The following is an 18187-nucleotide window of genomic DNA, read 5'->3' as shown; positions in this document are numbered from 1 at the left end:
CCTCCTCTAAGCTGCCCAAGTAGAAGCCTGAACAGAATTCTATCTACCAACATTGGATTAATCATAAACCTCCTACTGCTGGACTTGTGTTTGAGGCTACTTCAGTGGGAACATAAGGCCAGACTATTTAGAATGGATTTTACATGAGAGTGAACTTCCTTGTCCAAGGGGTGTTAATGTCAAAGGTCAATGGGTTGCTGCTATGAGGATGCCCTCATAGTCATCTGTCACAGTGAGCGCTCGAGGAAATGAAGTGCTTAATGAAATGAAACAAGGGGTATAGGAGACAAGTGACTGGCTTTTAACCCTCTACTGAATTGGGAAATGGAGAAAATTGCTTGTTTTTAGTGAGTGAGCACTACAGAGGTTGTTAAAAATAATACATATGTTTAAGAATATAAAAAGTCTGCACACCCCTCAAGTTGTATATACATATTATTTTCATAGAAAATGGGACCAAAATTATCTCGTTAAGTGAAAACACCCTACAGTATGCAAAAGTACATTTGGAACCTCCTGAATACATATACAGTGGGGCAAATAAATATTTAGTCAACCGCCAATTGTGCGAGTTCTCCTCCTTGAAAAGATTAGAGAGGCCTGTAATTGTCAACATGGGTAGACCTCAACCATGATCGACAGAAAGTGGAGTAAAAAAAAAACTGAAAATCGCATTGTTTGATTTTTTAAATAATTTATTTCCAAATTAGAGTGGAAAATAAGCATTTGGTCACCGACAAACAAGATTTCTGGCTGTCAAAGAGGTCTAACGAGGCTCCACTCATTACCTTTATTAATGGCACCTGTTTTATCTCATTATCGGTATAAAAGACACCTGTCCACAAACTCAGTCAGTCACACTCCAAACGCCACTATGGCCAGGACCAAAGAGCTGTCGAAGGACACCAGAGACAAAATTGTAGACCTGCACCAGGCTGGGAAGACTGAATCTGCAATTGGTAAAATGTTTGATGTAAAATCAACTGTGGGAGCAATTATTAGAAAATGGAAGGCATACAAGACCACTGATAACCTCGCTCAATCTGGGGCGCCATGCAAGATCTCACCCCGTGGCGTCAAAATGGTAACAACAACGGTGAGCAAAAATCCCAGAACCACACGGGGACACCTAGTAAATGACCTACAGAGAGCTGGGCCCACAGTAACAAAAGCTACTATCAGTAACACAATGCGCCGCCAGGGACTCAAATCCTGCACTGCCAGATGTGTCCCCTGCTGAAGAGAGTACACGTCCAGGCCCGTGTGCGGTTCGCTAGAGAGCATTTGGATGATTCAGAAGAGAACTGGGAGAATGTGTTATGGTCAGATGAAACCAAAATAGAACCTTTTGGTAGAAACACAGGTTCTTGTGTTTGGAGGAGAAAGAATACTGAATTGTATCCGAAGAACACCATACCCACTGTGAAGCATGGGGTGGAAACATCATGCTTTGGGGCTGTTTTTCTGCAAAGGGAGCAGGACGACTGATCTGTGTAAAGCAAAGAATGAATGGGGCCATGTATCGAGAGATTTTGAGTGAAAATCTCCTTCCATCAGCAAGTGCATTGAAAATGAGACGTGGCTTGGTCTTTCAGCTTGACAATGATCCCAAACACACACAGCCAGGGCAACAAAGGAGTGGCTTCGTAAGAAGCATTTCAAGGTCCTGGAGTGACCTAGCCAGTCTCCAGATCTCAACCACATAGACAGTCTGTGGAGGGAGTTGAAAGTCCGTGTTGCCCAACGACAGCCCCAAAACATCACTGCTCTAGAGCAGATCTGCATGGAGGAATGGGCCAAAATACTTGCCTGGCACAGCCAGACTATTCTCCCTGTATTTTTCAAACACTGTGAGAAATAGTCTGGGACCCAACCCATTAACGGTCTCTCGAGCAAGGTACAAAATCAGTCGCCCAATCAGATTTGTTTGTTTGCGTGACGTGTTCTTAACAAGTAAAGTCACTCTTGCGCGCCGAAAGTCGTCTCTACAACAACACAGATGGCGAATGGGGGAGCCAAGAATATGTTCCAATCAGTGGTAAAACCAGTTTTAAATGACCAATAACACATCGAAACAAGTTATTGACAACAGTCAACATGGCTCGCGCTAGCCATGTTGAATAAACTTCTCCATTCTCCGCTCATGCTAATTACTTGTCGCTTTAACAACATCACGTCTGCCCGTCGCTGTTTGGTCCACTCCGCTGTCTGTTTGCTGTGGCTTGTTCCGCCCTCGGAATTTGATCCGCCGGACGGTTGCCAGACTCAATCGCTGGAACAGCGGTGAGTCCGGTATACCAGGCAGCCAAAATACAGGCAACAGTATGTGAAAAGCTTGTGAAGAGTTACAGAAAACGTTTGGCCTCCATTATTGCCAACAAAGGGTACATAACAAAGTATTGAGATGAACTTTTGGTACTGACCAAATACTTATTTTCCACCATGATTTGCAAATAATTTTTTTAAAAATCAAACAATGTGATTTTTTTTTTTTTAATCACATTCTAACTCTAATGGTTGAGGTTTACCCATGTTGATAATTACAGGCCTCTCAAATATTTTCAAGTGGGAGAACTTGCACAATTAGTGGTTGACTAAATACTTGTATGTACTAAAGGGTTGTCACAAGATGATCAAAACAAGGTTAAGCTTTTTATTCATAAATCTAAAACTTGACGTGTTACCCAAACACAACACTGCTCCTTACCAAAATAACACCATACCATAATTATTAATTCTTTTAGCTACAACTGGGGCCTTGGTTAATAGTAGCTAGTGTTCACACATAAAACTCTACATCAACAACAAAAAATGTATGCGCATATTATATCAAACACAATCTCATTTGTATCTCCTCTCAATATTAGTTTACTGGTTACAAATCACATTAATGGTGATTTATTCATATGTAGAGATTTTTATTTAAATTTTATCTTGGTCAAACCATATGACAGGAACCACAAACCTCATTTGCAAGGTGCCCTTTGACCATTCTTTATACTGGAGTTGTAAAGATGAGCAGAGGAAGTGTTTTCAAGTGACAACATGGAGCTGGTCAGACTTGTGTCTGTGACTTTAGCTGTTATTTTAACGAGTAGTTGTGGAGCTCAAACAGTATCAGGTAAGTCAAGTGTTTCTCATTGATCGCGCTTGTAGGCATCACACTTGTGTTATTTCATAATTCGTGGTTTTAAAGTATTGTACGGAACGGCTGCCATTTGACGATATAAACAAAACAATGCTCAATAGTGTATTTGCTTAAATAAGATTCTTGTTAAACGTCTTTTCCTCTCATAGCTAAGATTAAAATGGGTACCGTTTTAAACAAAAATAATACCGTAAATCAACATAGTAGATTATGATTGTAAATTTGAAGATCAGATATACAGTATTTATGATCTACAGTGCCTTGCAAAAGTATTCGGCCCCCTTGAACCTTGCAACCTTTGGCCACATTTCAGGCTTCAAACATAAAGATATAAAATTTTAATTTTTTGTCAAGAATCAACAACAAGTGGGACACAATCGTGAAGTGGAACAAAATTTATTGGATAATTTAAACTTTTTTAACAAAAAACTGAAAAGTGGGGCGTGCAATATTATTCGGCCCCCTTGCGTTAATACTTTGTAGCGCCACCTTTTGCTCCAATTACAGCTGCAAGTCGCTTGGGGTATGTTTCTATCAGTTTTGCACATCGAGAGACTGACATTCTTGCCCATTCTTCCTTGCAAAACAGCTCGAGCTCAGTGAGGTTGGATGGAGAGTGTTTGTGAACAGCAGTCTTCAGCTCTTTCCACAGATTCTCGATTGGATTCAGGTCTGGACTTTGACTTGGCCATTCTAACACCTGTATACGTTTATTTTTGAACCATTCCATTGTAGATTTGGCTTTATGTTTTGGATCATTGTCCTGTTGGAAGATAAATCTCCGTCCCAGTCTCAGGTCTTGTGCAGATACCAACAGGTTTTCTTCCAGAATGTTCCTGTATTTGGCTGCATCCATCTTCCCGTCAATTTTAACCATCTTCCCTGTCCCTGCTGAAGAAAAGCAGGCCCAAACCATGATGCTGCCACCACCATGTTTGACAGTGGGGATGGTGTGTTCAGGGTGATGAGCTGTGTTGCTTTTACGCCAAACATATCGTTTTGCATTGTGGCCAAAAAGTTCAATTTTGGTTTCATCTGACCAGAGCACCTTCTTCCACATGTTTGGTGTGTCTCCCAGGTGGCTTGTGGCAAACTTTAAACAAGACTTTTTATGGATATCTTTGAGAAATGGCTTTCTTCTTGCCACTCTTCCATAAAGGCCAGATTTGTGCAGTGTACGACTGATTGTTGTCCTATGAACAGACTCTCCCACCTCAGCTGTAGATCTCTGCAGTTCATCCAGAGTGATCATGGGCCTCTTAGCTGAATCTCTGATCAGTTTTCTCCTTGTTTGAGAAGAAAGTTTGGAAGGACGGCCGGGTCTTGGTAGATTTGCAGTGGTCTGATGCTCCTTCCATTCCAATATGATGGCTTGCACAGTGCTCCTTGAGATGTTTAAAGCTTGGGAAATCTTTTTGTATCCAAATCCGGCTTTAAACTTCTCCACAACAGTATCTCGGACCTGCCTGGTGTGTTCCTTGGTTTTCATGATGCTCTCTGCGCTTTAAACAGAACCCTGAGACTATCACAGAGCAGGTGCATTTATACGGAGACTTGATTACACACACGTGGATTCTATGTTTCATCATCGGTCATTTAGGACAACATTGGATCATTCAGAGATCCTCACTGAACTTCTGGAGTGAGTTTGCTGCACTGAAAGTAAAGGGGCCGAATAATATTGCACGCCTCACTTTTCAGTTTTTTATTTGTTAAAAAAGTTTAAATTATCCAATAAATGTTGTTCCACTTCACGATTGTGTCCCACTTGTTGATTCTTGACAAAAATTTCATATCTTTATGTTTGAAGCCTGAAATGTGGCGAAAGGTTGCAAGATTCAAGGGGGCCGAATACTTTTGCAAGGCACTGTACATAGTGTCAGTTGCACATTGTAAATCAGCGTTATTTGTCTCCATTCAGCACCCACTCTGAAAATGGACCAGGCTTTGTTAATATTTCATAACCAGCTGCCCCATGAAGTGGAGGTCTTGTACACTTCAGATTATTGCTACAAGGTAAACATCTCTACTAAAATGAGTCATCAACAATGAATGAGGCGTTAAGATTTTGATGAATTGAGAAGCTACAGTATATTCTGTTTTTGTAATGAGAGAAGAAATGATCCTGTTAATGTCCAAAATATACATTTAGAATGTTAGAAAAAATATTGTCAGTGTGAGTTCAGTTGCCAGTCCTTTTCCACATGAATGGATTTTCATTGTTCACACATTTTAAGTCTTGATTCTGCAAAATTTCCTGCAAAAACATCAAGATAACCTTCCACCAAATGAACTCACTTTAACTCCCAATTTGGTCAGTTTTATCTGGTCTGGTCGGGTTCCTAAAGGCAGTCTAATCATTTTATATCCTAATTTTCATTTTTGAGTGTGTGTACCAGCATTTGGTCCATGTGAAAGCCAGCTACAACAATGCGTCTACCGTCATCAGCACCAAATTCACTTTGACCATACAAGTGGAATCCAGCAAGAGGAATGTAATTCTTTGCAGGTAAAAAGTTTACATCGACTGAGCACTACTCAATTCAAAACCAGCCATGCTTTTTTCCCCTGAATAAAACTAATATTTTACTTTTTGAATTATTATATGAAATTAGGGAGTATTCAGCAGCATCACTGGTCAAATCGATTATTTACAGTGCTGTTGGAGTGTACTTTTGACTGAGTGATGCCTTCTCTGAAACCACTACCTAGGTAGATATTGATCAGTTGCCTTTAGGGGGTTAATAAGACCTGACATTTCAATATGAAGGTGGTCATTAAAGTTAAACGCAGCGCCAGTTCCGGATTAAACCTCACACCAGAGGTTAAACTGAAAATGGTAGTAGTCATAAATAAACTGTCAGATACGACAAGAAGACAGGGATGCTCGCCACTCGGGCGTCACTTGAAAATAAATTGGCAGAGAGGTCAAATGTCACTTTAGAAGTTCTCTCCCAATATGAACATAGGCTTCTTTAGTCACTGCTGAGGTCTCGAACCAGGCTGTGCTGCTATTGATTTCCTTTCCTCTTTGAAAAAACAATCCAAGTGATAGCTAGTATATCATTTTAACGGTTGATCAATGTGAGCACGCTTTGCAGGATTTGGGGGTCGTAAATGGGCTCGTGAGAGAAAGAATAAATGCACTTATGATTAGTCAACACTAGGTGGTACACCAGAGCTTTGCTGGTGTTCGATTACTGTATCCGGTTAACAGAAAGATCAGTGATGGATGAAAAACTGTTAACAATAACACAATTGCAAACCCGTTCAGCCATAAAAAAAAAAAAGAAAAAGAAAACAAAAACCGAAACTAATAAATTAAGAAAATAGCATACATTTAATGTGAAAATATAGGTCAGTGCTTCTATCAGTTTGTAAGTCAACCTTGACCACTCAGCACTGCATACGTTCTGTATATGTAATAACCAGAGGTGGGTAGTCACACGTTACATGTACTCCGTTACATTTACTTGAGTAACTTTTTGAGAGAAATGTATTCTAAGAGTTGTTTTACTAAACCATAATTTTTACTTGAGTAGATTGAAGAAAAAATGCTACTCATACTTCACTACTTTGGGCGACACAAGAGTCGTTACATTTTTCCTCTTTATTCAACATATTAGATTTATTAGTTTTTTTGCAAGCGATGCCAAGAGTAGCTGTTCAAATTTCACCAATGAGACATCGCAACAATAATCACATGACTACATTACACCAATCAGATGCAAGCTTGCCGTACTATGATCACGCCACTAATGCCAGCCTGTTTAATCACATGGCGTCGTTAAAGCACCAAAAAAAAATGAAGTATTTGACATAGAGTGCTGCCCTCTGCAGGACTCGAAAATGCGAAATTAAACCTCTCTCCCAGGTTTTTTTTTTTTTTTTTGGCACCGATTGCCCACGCAAAACTGGAGATATGATCCTTTTAATGATACGTGGAGTTGGGGGGGGGGGGGCATCCCCCCTCCTGGTGGACGAAAAGTGTCATTGCATGTAAATGATTTTCCTATATATGATCTTAAAATTTAAAAAAAAAAAAGTTTTCTGGTAAAATATTGTCGATAAGAGTTGCGACGCAATGAAACAACAAAAATGAATGAAATGAACAAAAAAATATACTTTTATAATGGGTCAACATTATTTTTCGAACAGATCATTTCATTAGCACCTTAGACGGTCATTTTCTTTGCTTAGCCAAAACCACACGAGGACTGAAGAGGCCAGATGGATATATGTAATTTTTTCAAACTTAAGCTTTCAAAAGCGACAACGACTCAGCAAGAACCAAGGATTGAAAATGTGGATCATGAAACGCCATAGAGCACTGCCAATTTGCCCCACTAAAGATGCTAATTGTACAACAGAGCCACCATCTGTGTCTTGCCAATGTAGTTACCGCCGTCAAAAATGGTATCCCCTGGTTGCGGGAGCGCAAACACACACACACACACATTAGTTATGAATTATGTCGACTTCAACAATTAGTTGAAGCCAGAAAAGAAGAGTTTTATATATTTTGGACATTGACGTTTATTAAACTGGAGAAACTCCATACAGGACTTGAATTACCGTAATAACAGTTATAGGTCATCGTACGAGTAAAACAGTAAAACATTGCCTATTTTTACGTTCAGTACATATTTTACGTTATACAACAGGGAGAAAAAAGTTTTTTTTTTTTTTAATGGATGGACCATGTTTTAAAACCTCGTAGATAACTCCATCACCAAAACACAGACATCAAGCAAATCAATGCAGCGCAGTGGCTTCGCCCAGGGGATACAATTTTTGACGGCGGTAACTACATTGGCACGACACCGGTGGGCGTACTATATTCAATGGATGACGATCTCGGCGAAAATATGACTTTCCTAAGCAGCCTGAATTCCCCTCAAGAATGATGGGAAACAAAAAACACTCATTTTTAAACTTATTATTATAAATATTCTTGTGAGTTAATTTAATTGCTGACACTGCATTTAGGGGTCATAGACATGTTGTGCCCCCCTGCCCCAAAAGTCAAACTCCGCCTATGCTTTTAATTTCATAATAGTAACTAAAGGAACTATTCACTATTCAAACTTGGAACTATTGTCTCCACTAGAGTGCACTCATGCTCTTTTGATGTATAATGCTTAATTTCTGTTATCCCCCCTAGGTGGAATTCAATGATTAATTTTTTTTTTTTTTTATTAATTATAACAACAGTTCATAAAGATAACTTTGTGCTGTGATAAAAAAATACCATTGTTTAAAAAAGAAAATCAAAGAAAAATGTCAGGAGTTACTCATAATGTTACTCATTATTTGAGTACTCTTTTCACCAAATACTTTTTACTTGTACTGGAGTACATTATTTGGATGACTACTATACTTTTACTTGAGTAATATTATTTTGAAATAACGCTACTCTTACTCGAGTAAAATTTTTGGCTACTCTACCTACCTCTGGTAATAACTATTTGAATGTTCTGAATGCAGATGGAGTGAGACATATGAGGAGGGTGGTCACTATTCTGTACGGATCCTAAGATCAGATAATGCCAACAACGCCACCTGTATCCATTCTGTGCATAGAAGACCAAACAATTCCTACCTGCGTAAGTGTCTAACAAGACTCCTGTTACCTGTCTGAAGGGATGATGTAACTCGTTAACAAAATTTGAGGAAAATTGGCATGTTGGGTCATCGAAAAAGTATCAAGTCTTTGATTTGAGCTCTAGAAAGATGGGAATAAAGAGGGTTTTTTTATATATATAATTATTTTTGATCAAGTGTAAATAACTGTTTGTGGCTGAACGAAGCTTTTGATGTACTGTCTTATTCATTGAGTCAGCACACAGGAGCATCACTTGCTTTTATTCACATAGTGGACCATGTCCTCCCCCTCTTGGGAAAGCCAGTTTATTGATCACATGAGACATGCTTTCTTAAAAAGGGATGAAAAGCAAAAGCTTTTCTTATTGTTTTGAAGGCCCCAACCTGTGCGTAGAAGAGTGTGGGTAATACATTAGGGAGGGTGGAAGGATTAGGGCATAATGGGATTTTGAAAGCGTCTCTGTCCATAATGTACACCCTACTTAACAATATTGCAGATTATGTTGTGGATCCGACTTTTAAGGCCAGGGAAGCCATTATGTGAGCAGATATACGGTCAGTGGAACTGCACCCCTCACACTATGATGAGCTTCCATTAGCTACACACACTGGTGATTATACAAACTCCCCACAGGGTAGGCTCAGTTTAAGTAATGGTCTGGTCAGCAGCTCAAGCCGTGCTCGGGAATTTTAAAGTTGAGCTCATTGATTGGCCACATTGTGAGGTCATTTGTTAGGTGTGGTCTCCCTTAAAGGACGTGCCTGTGCACAATATCACCTAATGTTAGGACCCTGGCTGCACCTAAACCACAACTTCAAGTTAAATACTGGATCCTATTAAGTGCCCGGCTTACGCAAATGTATTGATGAAATTAATCTAGTTGTTCCGAAGTGCCGCTATTCATCTCGCATTTATCCTGACAGTAATAGAATGAGGCCAACCGCTGCAAAGTGTGTTTCCCTTCGTACGCTGAGAGCTTTATGATGTTTTTGATGAGCGAACACCAAAGATACCATGACTTTCCAAAGGTGATGAAGTGTCCACTCCATGTTCTGAGGTGGTGTCAGTGTGGCTTTCTTTTCAGGTTCTAATGGCTTCTCTGTATTTGTTCTTCCTCTAAAATGGCAAACAAGCATACGCAGCCTCCCTTCCACTTTGATGCACACTTATATGAGCCTTAGCCTGTTTATCTACTTTTATAGAATGCAGTATTATGGTAAAGTACAACACTGACATTTGAATAATACAGCTGATGGTTATCCTAATTTACCTGTCTAATATAGGCTATCACTTAACTTTTTAGGACACTGGGTGTTATCTCTGTTTGTAAAAGATTTTATTAGGTTGTGTAGGTGGCTATCAATAGAAGGTTTTGTAAAACTGACTTCTATTCTAGTCTAACCCAACTGGTTCTCGTATTTTTCCCTTGCTCCTGCATACATATTCCTGTCTATACCCAGGATTAGATTACCCATGTGATTACTCTGCGATGGATTTATCATGAGTGAGGTCCATTAGGTTTTTGTTTGTCACTCAGGGGATCATATTTGGCACTGATTGACAGACACTGAAACTCAGGGGAGTCCACGACATTGAACTATTTGTACCAGTTGTTAGGATCAGATCAGAGGCCATTCATTTTTCAGAAGTATAGGCAAATTTGGGTCCCAACAACAAGTTAAAAAAAAAAAAAAACGACTTCTTTTATGTTATAATGCGGATTTTAAACTGTCATCGCATAATATTGACATTTGTTTTGAGTCTATATTCATGTTGTCTTCAAAGTGGTCGTAAAAGCTTTCTGCCTTTGTACAGGGGCTGGTCACAGTTTAGCACAGCAGTTAAGATTACTGACAAATGACTCCAAAACAAGATGCTTGGGATTTGTTATGTGAGCAGACCCATTTGCATTCATGGTGCAAAAATTAAATGAGCAATAAATGATTGAAAAATAATTAATTATAAGCTCATTACATATAACTATTGTGTTACCAGAAATAAATAGTCACTAAGAAAAGTAATAAAATACAAAAATCTGTGCAAAAGCCCAACGAAATGCATTTTGGGAATAACTCATTGACCATACAGTGTCTGGACTAGTCTGCCTTTCGCCTGCCTGTCTTTGTAATGCTATGCCGTTACCTAGTGGCGCTTCCGGGTCTATTTGTGAATTATTCCCTTTATTTGATTACGGACATTTTGGATATTTTTTTTTTTTTCTATTCATAGGGGACAAAATTTTATTTTGCATTTATTTACAAACGTGATGCAGACAAATGTAACATTTATTTGTTACATTTATCATTATTAAAGCATCCAGTTGTGCATCACAATCCAATTAGCCATAATATGTCAAGTCGTCAACCGCATATATCGGCATCGGTTTGATATCAATATTGGATTTTGGGAGTTGGACAATATCAGGATATCGGTTATCGGTTAAAAAGTCATTATCCGACAACTCTAATGTAACCATTTATGTCTTTTCCATCTTTAGCTATTCTGGTGGCTACTCTCTCCTTGGCTATAATAGCGCTCTTATTTGTTGTTGCACCCTGCATTTACAGGTATATAACTTTAAATTTTCCATGTGGTTACATCTTGTGTTCTAGTTTTACTCTCAAATGTTCTGTTTTACTATTATATCTGGTGTTTCTTACAGAAAATGTCAAACATCAAAGTTTTTAAAGAAGATTTTCTGTCACAGTCCCAAGTACTCGCTTGATAATGTAAGTTTAACACATCTTTCTCAGTTCGTAAAATATATACAGTAGAAAGGGTGTAATTTGTAAGCTCATTATTTGCTATCAAGAAAGTCTTGATCTAACCGTTGCACTACACTGTTTAGTTTTCGCAAATAGAGAGTATGTGCCTGGTAACATTTCCCAGAGCCTCCAGTCATCAAGTTGCAGAGACACTAATAGAAAAATTGATACAAACGTTAGCAGAGCCAATTGTGCAGCAGACTGACACAGAGGCATCCACACTAATCTTAGTTCATGTGCTGCATTTTTTTCTAAGTATGAATGGCTCCTCTCATTCTTCCAAGCAAGATGTCTCAGCCTTCCACATGCTCTGTAGATGGCATGTAGATCCATCATGAGTTATTAGAGATGGGGTCTTCCTAATCTGCTCCTTTAAAGTGCAGCATGGGGGCCAACATGTTCAGCTAATCTAACTGAGAGGGCAACGAGATTGTGTTGCTCCCTAAAATAGTCTCAAAAGTTAGAAACCCAACAACATTTGAAGATAAAATGTTACTTGATAAATAGGGGTGTAACGGTACACAAAAATCTCGGTTTGGTACGTACCTCGGTTTTGAGGTCACGGTTCGGTTCATTTTCGGTACAGTAAGAAAACAAAATGCAAAATATAAATGTGCTAGTTGTTTATGACACACCTTTGTGCTTTCAACAATAGGAACATTAGCCTATACAAAGCTAGGATTCTGCTCAAAAAGTAGCGGGTATTTAAAGATAATCCAACAACAATTTGCCTTTCAGACCCTGCGTATTGGTCAGCTTTCTTTCTGAAAGAAAGAAGAAAAAAGAAGTCCTGTGCTGAAGAGAAAAGCAATCCCAATGACAAAGATTTTAACATGTATTTTACAAATGAAATGCCTCAATGAATCTTTTTTTTTTTTTTTTTCATGAACGGTTATCAAAAGCTTTATTGGTGGATTTTCTCAAGTTAAAGCGCCACACAGAAATTAATAAATTTAATTGTGTCAGCAGGATCTGTGTATTATTCTTATTATTTAATTACAGGTGTTTTAGCTCATTTCAATTCATCTTATTTAAATGGGCTATTATCTATTTTATTATGTGTTTATATTTTACAAATGTGATGTAGTATTTATTCATATTGTATATTTTATGTTGTATAACTTTAGTTCCTATGTGAATATTAGTTCCTACTTGTTTTGTTGTGGTAGGAGTGTTTTGTATTGAACATGGGGCCGTGTTGGTTATTATTATAGCTGAGAAGACAGCAGTAAATCAACAAAGACAAGTCAACTGTGCCCCGATCTACCACTCAAGAGATCTGATGGACTCGAAAAGTGGGTTACGATTGCATATTAGTTTGAAAATCGACCGAATCCACCGTATTTTTACACGAGTAACTTCCGGTCTGCCCGATCCTAGCTACCGGTAGTAGTATTGACGCAGGAGGGTCGAGTCTCGCGTCAAATAATAAACTCTGCCGTTCTTTTCGCATGCGTCATGTTGAGCCGCTTCTGGGACGCGTCTAACACGTGGCCTGCGACTGGTGTGCATTGGCTGATTGACTTTAACGCCTGCGTTTCACTGCGTGCTCGCGGCGGCCACGTTGTTGCGCCGTTGACATTTCTGGGTTACACTGTCCTCCCGTGTTGGTCCTCATTATAGTAGAGAAGACGGAGTAAATATAATCTAAACAAAGAAACTGTAACCCGATCGACTCACAGCCTCAAAAGTAAGGGTTACATTATGTCAGAAACTCGTTCGGTACGCCTCCGTTTTGAACCGAGCACCACATACCGAAACGGTTCAACACAAATACATGTACCGTTACACCCTTATTGATGAATGATGATGTTTTAATCTACTCATTTAACTTATTGGCTGCCATTGAGGGCACTAGACGTCCAATCCATTTTGAGTGGGAGAGTTTGGCACTGAATGATCGCAGAGAATGAGTTAAATTCTATGAAATTTCAGCAACAACACAATCAATTTAAGAGTATTAGGGCCCACATTCGGAGTATAGCTCTGTTTGTATTTATTTAATTTAGAAATCGATTTTTTTTAAATATAATGATTAATGATTTAAAAAATATGTGTACATATATGTATACTAATAATCAGGTCAAAATTGTACTGTGCCAAATGTTAATGTTGTGGCCTACATGACCCAAAATGTGTTGTCCATGTATGTGGGCGCCATTTCTTGATGGGGTTTGTTTTATAAGTCAATTGTCGTGTAAACGGTTAAACTTGACTAAAGAAATTGAGACAAATCCTAACACAAGTTTGAGCCATCATAAATTTGCATTGATCACTAGCAGATGCAAATATGTACTATATCCAGGGGTGCACATATTTTTTTTGCCCAGGTTCTCAGAGGAGGACCTGGAGATGTGACTTGGTCCTCATTGAGCTTGAGAGCCAACCCGCCTGATGCGATAAAATTATGACAAGCTTTACTTGCAGCCAATTAACTTTAATTAATTATATTAACAATTAATGCTTGATTAACATCAACTGGCACAACAAAATTGCCATTACTTTGAGGTGAAATGTAAAGAAATAAACATAAAAGCACCAATTCAAAATAAAGGGCATTATGCGGCTACCACATTAACTCCAAGCCTTTGTAAAAGTGGGATGTCCTCCTCATAAGAGCTCATTGAACGTGCATGTTTAGCTTTGTAAAATGCGAGCAAAAACACGTTTGTCAGTGCATGGCGCTATTTTTATTACCTTTATTCCGCCACTTGTCCATAGGGCGAGTAGAGTGCTGTCTGACATTGATAGTTTGCTTAATTGCCACATGCTGTTTTTTTTCGTGCTTTTCAAAGTTTGGATGGCTGAAATTCTTTGACCCTACATAAAATGCGCCGCTCTTATCAGCGACATTGGGATTCTCACGGCACATTTTGTACGCATTTCTGTGCGAGCATCATTTACTTCTAGCCATGGTACCTCCTGCAGCCACTTTTCAGCCCTTCAGTCCTTTTTTCGGTAGCTCCGGTGACGTCTCTGTCGTCTGTCTGTCTTTTGACGGGGGTGGGAGAACACGGAAATAATTACTCAGTGGGGCCTGCCTCTTCGACATTTTGAGAAGTTATTTTCTCGTGTCCGCCGCAAATACAGTGGTCAGCCATCGGTACGCAAAAGCGTATGGAAGCCGTTGAGGGCCAGCGCGTTTGTCTACGTCCAGTATGCATGCGCGCATGCGGACCACTTATGTGCACCCCTGACTATATCAAACCATGACATTATAAAAAAAAAAAAACATCACAAAATAAATATACTGAAATGAAGAACTTGCCTCTGTACTCACTCTCAAAAGTCCTTTTTCAGCGTGAAATGAGGCCCTGTTTAGTTGAATACAAAGCTGTTATTCTTTTGTATGAATGGCAGCAGATGGATTCACAAGTTAATTGTACCTTCTGCCATCTAGAGGGATGAGCATTTTGTTGTTCTGTTTGCCCCTATACTAGTAGGTCGCTAGCATAGATCAGTGAACAAAGATACATTATTTCTAGTAGATAACAATTTTCAGACTAATTTAATGGAATTTAAATATTTCCCATAGCACATTGATGGAGAATGAGACAAATGACTGACAAAATATTACATTTTAAGAATGAATCCCATTTGTTGTGGATAGGGTTAGGGTTTACTAATTGTGTAACGTGTGGGATGTTTGTCCCAAAAGGGGAAAATCATAACTTACTGCATGGTCAATAGCACATAGCACACTTGTATGTTGACATGATAAACCCTTCTACTCATGATGTCAAGTGACCTTTTTCTTCTCCCTGTAGGCCCAAACCCATGCTACACAAACTGAGGGCAGTGCCACCAAAGTGAAGCACAAACGTTTACGTTCGCTGGATGCTTTCCGAGGGTAGGTGTGCTGTCCACAACCATTTCGTTGATCTTTCACCACATGAGCGTCTTTTTGTAACAGTGTGATGAAAATCTACTGGCTGATATCATAAAGAATAATTACTGGGGTCACAGTCTGGCCAAAAGCCCCCCCAAGCTTTTGTTATCAACCGGGGTAGTTTCGGGCACAATGTCTGATATCAGCGCGTCTCAGCTATGCGCTGAGTGTGTGTGTCTTCCTATTGGACAGGGTGGATGTGTGTTATTGAATCTGGGCTCCCTGCTTGCCTTAATTGTGGCCTGGGGGGAGACACAAAGCACGCCTCTCTGGAAACAGGATGCTGGTGTGGCTCTGACCTCCCCCATGACAAATAATTGATGTAATAATACAGTCAACATATCAGCACACATGCACATGGCCATAGATCTCCTGCCAAAATTGAGACAGGGAGAAAACCCAGCAGCACAATAGAGTATCCAGCAGATGACTAACATCTTCTCCATCTGTGGCTTGCATTAGGATCTTCAATTGTGTGGAACCACAGACAGCACATAGCCATCTGATCCAAAAACACCACTTTACGTTTATTTATTTTGGGAGTTCAGCTGGTTAAGTGCATTCGCACAACTGTGTCTGATGGTTCAAGAAAAGAATGAAGCATATTTCATTTCTCTTCAGTGCCGTTTCTCGGCACTCACCTGTTTGCTCATTTAAAATGCATTTTACGGGATATAAGTCACGCTTTTTTCTTAATTTGGATGAGCCTGCATTTTATACTCTGCTGCGATGTACTGTATATTAGAACAGGGCGGTTTACCAGAAATTTACTGTTACCAAAATGTTTCACGATGACCAATGTAATTTTGACCATGTCGGTAAATTCGGCATTTAATGAAACGAAAAAAATTAAAGTCTTTTCAGCCCACTTTACTACGGTATGTGTTGTCCGGCTATGCTCACTCTCCTTTAAGTACAGCCAATGTCCTTACGTGTGAAGTTATGTGACTATCAGGAAATCAAACAAACAAGTCCATTGTTATCAACCGCTATGCTAACGCTACAAGTGAACGTGATGGATTCGGATAATAGTGAAACAGCTACCAGTAGCCAGGCCACAGGCATTTCGAGTATAGCATTAGTTGGCGCTCATTGTGTGGTGTTGGTGCCAAGAAAGAACTCGACGTCCGTTGTATTTTGGATTCAAGAAGAACGACGAACCATGGAGCTATTTATACAGCTATTTTTCTATGTGTGCATGCTTATTTCCGTGTCATTACTGCCATCATAAAATTTTAAATGTTTCATTGGCATAAGAGTTAGAGCAGTATAGCTTAAACGGGTTTGTCGGGTGGCGTGGGGAGGGTTCAGTCTGTGTGCATGTGTGCGTGCGTGTACAGTTGTATGAAAAAGCATCTGAACCTTTTGGAATTTTTCACATTGCTGCATAAAATCACCATCAAATGCGATATGATCGTAGTCGAAATCACACAGATGGATCAACAGTGTCTGCTTTAACTAGAACCAGCCAAACATTTATAGGTTTTTATATTTGAATGAGGATAGTATGCAAACAATGACATAAGGGGGAAAAATAAGTAAATGAACCATCACATTTAATAGTTTGTATAATAGTCAGCAAAACATCCTGATAAACTTTTGAATTTATTCTCCCATTAATGACTGCAAGTTGACCTGAGTCAGCAAAACAACCCCAAATCATGATGCTCCCTCCACCATGCTTCACGGTGGGGATGAGGTGTTGATGTTGGTGAGCTGTTTCATTTTTCCTCCACTCATGACCTTGTGTGTTACTCCCAAACAATTCAACTTTGGTTTCATCAGTCCACAAAATATTTTGCCAAAACTTCTGTGGAATGTCCAAGTGCCTTTTTGCGAACATTAAACGAGCAACAATGTTTTTTTTCATACAGCAGTGGCTTCCTCTGTGGCGTCCTCCAATGAACACCATTCTTGACCATAGTTTTACATATAGTGTATGTGTGCACATAGAAATTGGACTGTGCCAGTGATTTCTGTAAGTCATTAGCAGACACTCTAGTTTTTTTTTTTTACCTCTCTAAGTATTCTGCGCTGAACTCTGGGTGTCATCTCCGGTGGACGGTCACTCCTTGGGAGGGAAGAAACAGTGCTAAACTCTGTCCAGGCCCTGAGGTAGCAAAACAGCCCCAAATCATAATGCTCCCTCCACCATGCTTCGCGGTGGGGATGAGGTGTTGATGTTGGTGAGCTGTGATAGAAGCTGTGACAAAAGCAACAATGGCAAACGCTCTCCAATTGTAGACAGCTTCTCTGACTGTCGATTGATCAACATCCAGACTTTTAGAGATGGTTTTGTATCCTCTCCCTGCTTTATTCAAATCAACAATCCTTGATCGCAGGTCTTCAGACAGCTCTTTTGACCAAGCCATGATTTTCAGACAATGCTTCTTATCAAAACAATTCTTACCATGTGTGTGTTTTATAGTGTGCATGGCAGCTTTAAACTACTCTTTAGTGATTGGGCACACACGTGACTTAAATTGTATGGTAGAAAATGGTTTCCATTGCTCCTTAAGACTCCTTAGGCAGAGGGTTCACTTACTTATTTTTTCCCCTTCTATCATTGTTTGCATGCTATCCTCATTAAAATATGAAACTCTATAAATGTTTGGGTGGTTTTAGTTAAAGCAAACACTGTTTTTCACATCTGTGTGATTTTGACAAAGATCACATTTGATGGTGATTTTATCCAGAAACGTGAGGAATTCCAAAAGGTTCAGATACTTTTTCATACCACTGTATTTCAGTAAATGCTGTGAGAAAAAAACTTGAAACCT

General features: G+C 39.4%; 1 protein-coding gene across 1 annotated transcript in view; it reads left to right on the top strand.

The window, feature by feature from the left end:
* Positions 1–3045: 3045 nt before the first annotated feature.
* si:dkey-192p21.6 (uncharacterized protein LOC565246 homolog) overlaps positions 3046–18187 on the top strand; it is a 66181-nt gene continuing 51039 nt past the window's right edge. The window contains exons 1-7 of the mRNA XM_057848689.1: positions 3046–3121; positions 5070–5164; positions 5536–5657; positions 8636–8754; positions 11251–11320; positions 11416–11482; positions 15286–15368. Of these exons, the coding sequence (XP_057704672.1) occupies positions 3046–3121; positions 5070–5164; positions 5536–5657; positions 8636–8754; positions 11251–11320; positions 11416–11482; positions 15286–15368 (632 nt within the window). The remainder of the gene's footprint in view (positions 3122–5069; positions 5165–5535; positions 5658–8635; positions 8755–11250; positions 11321–11415; positions 11483–15285; positions 15369–18187) is intronic.

This window comes from Corythoichthys intestinalis, chromosome 10, assembly GCF_030265065.1.
Source record: "Corythoichthys intestinalis isolate RoL2023-P3 chromosome 10, ASM3026506v1, whole genome shotgun sequence".
NCBI lineage: Eukaryota > Metazoa > Chordata > Actinopteri > Syngnathiformes > Syngnathidae > Corythoichthys > Corythoichthys intestinalis.
The sequence above is the reverse complement of the archived record's forward strand: the minus strand, read 5'-3'. Positions and strand labels throughout refer to the sequence as shown.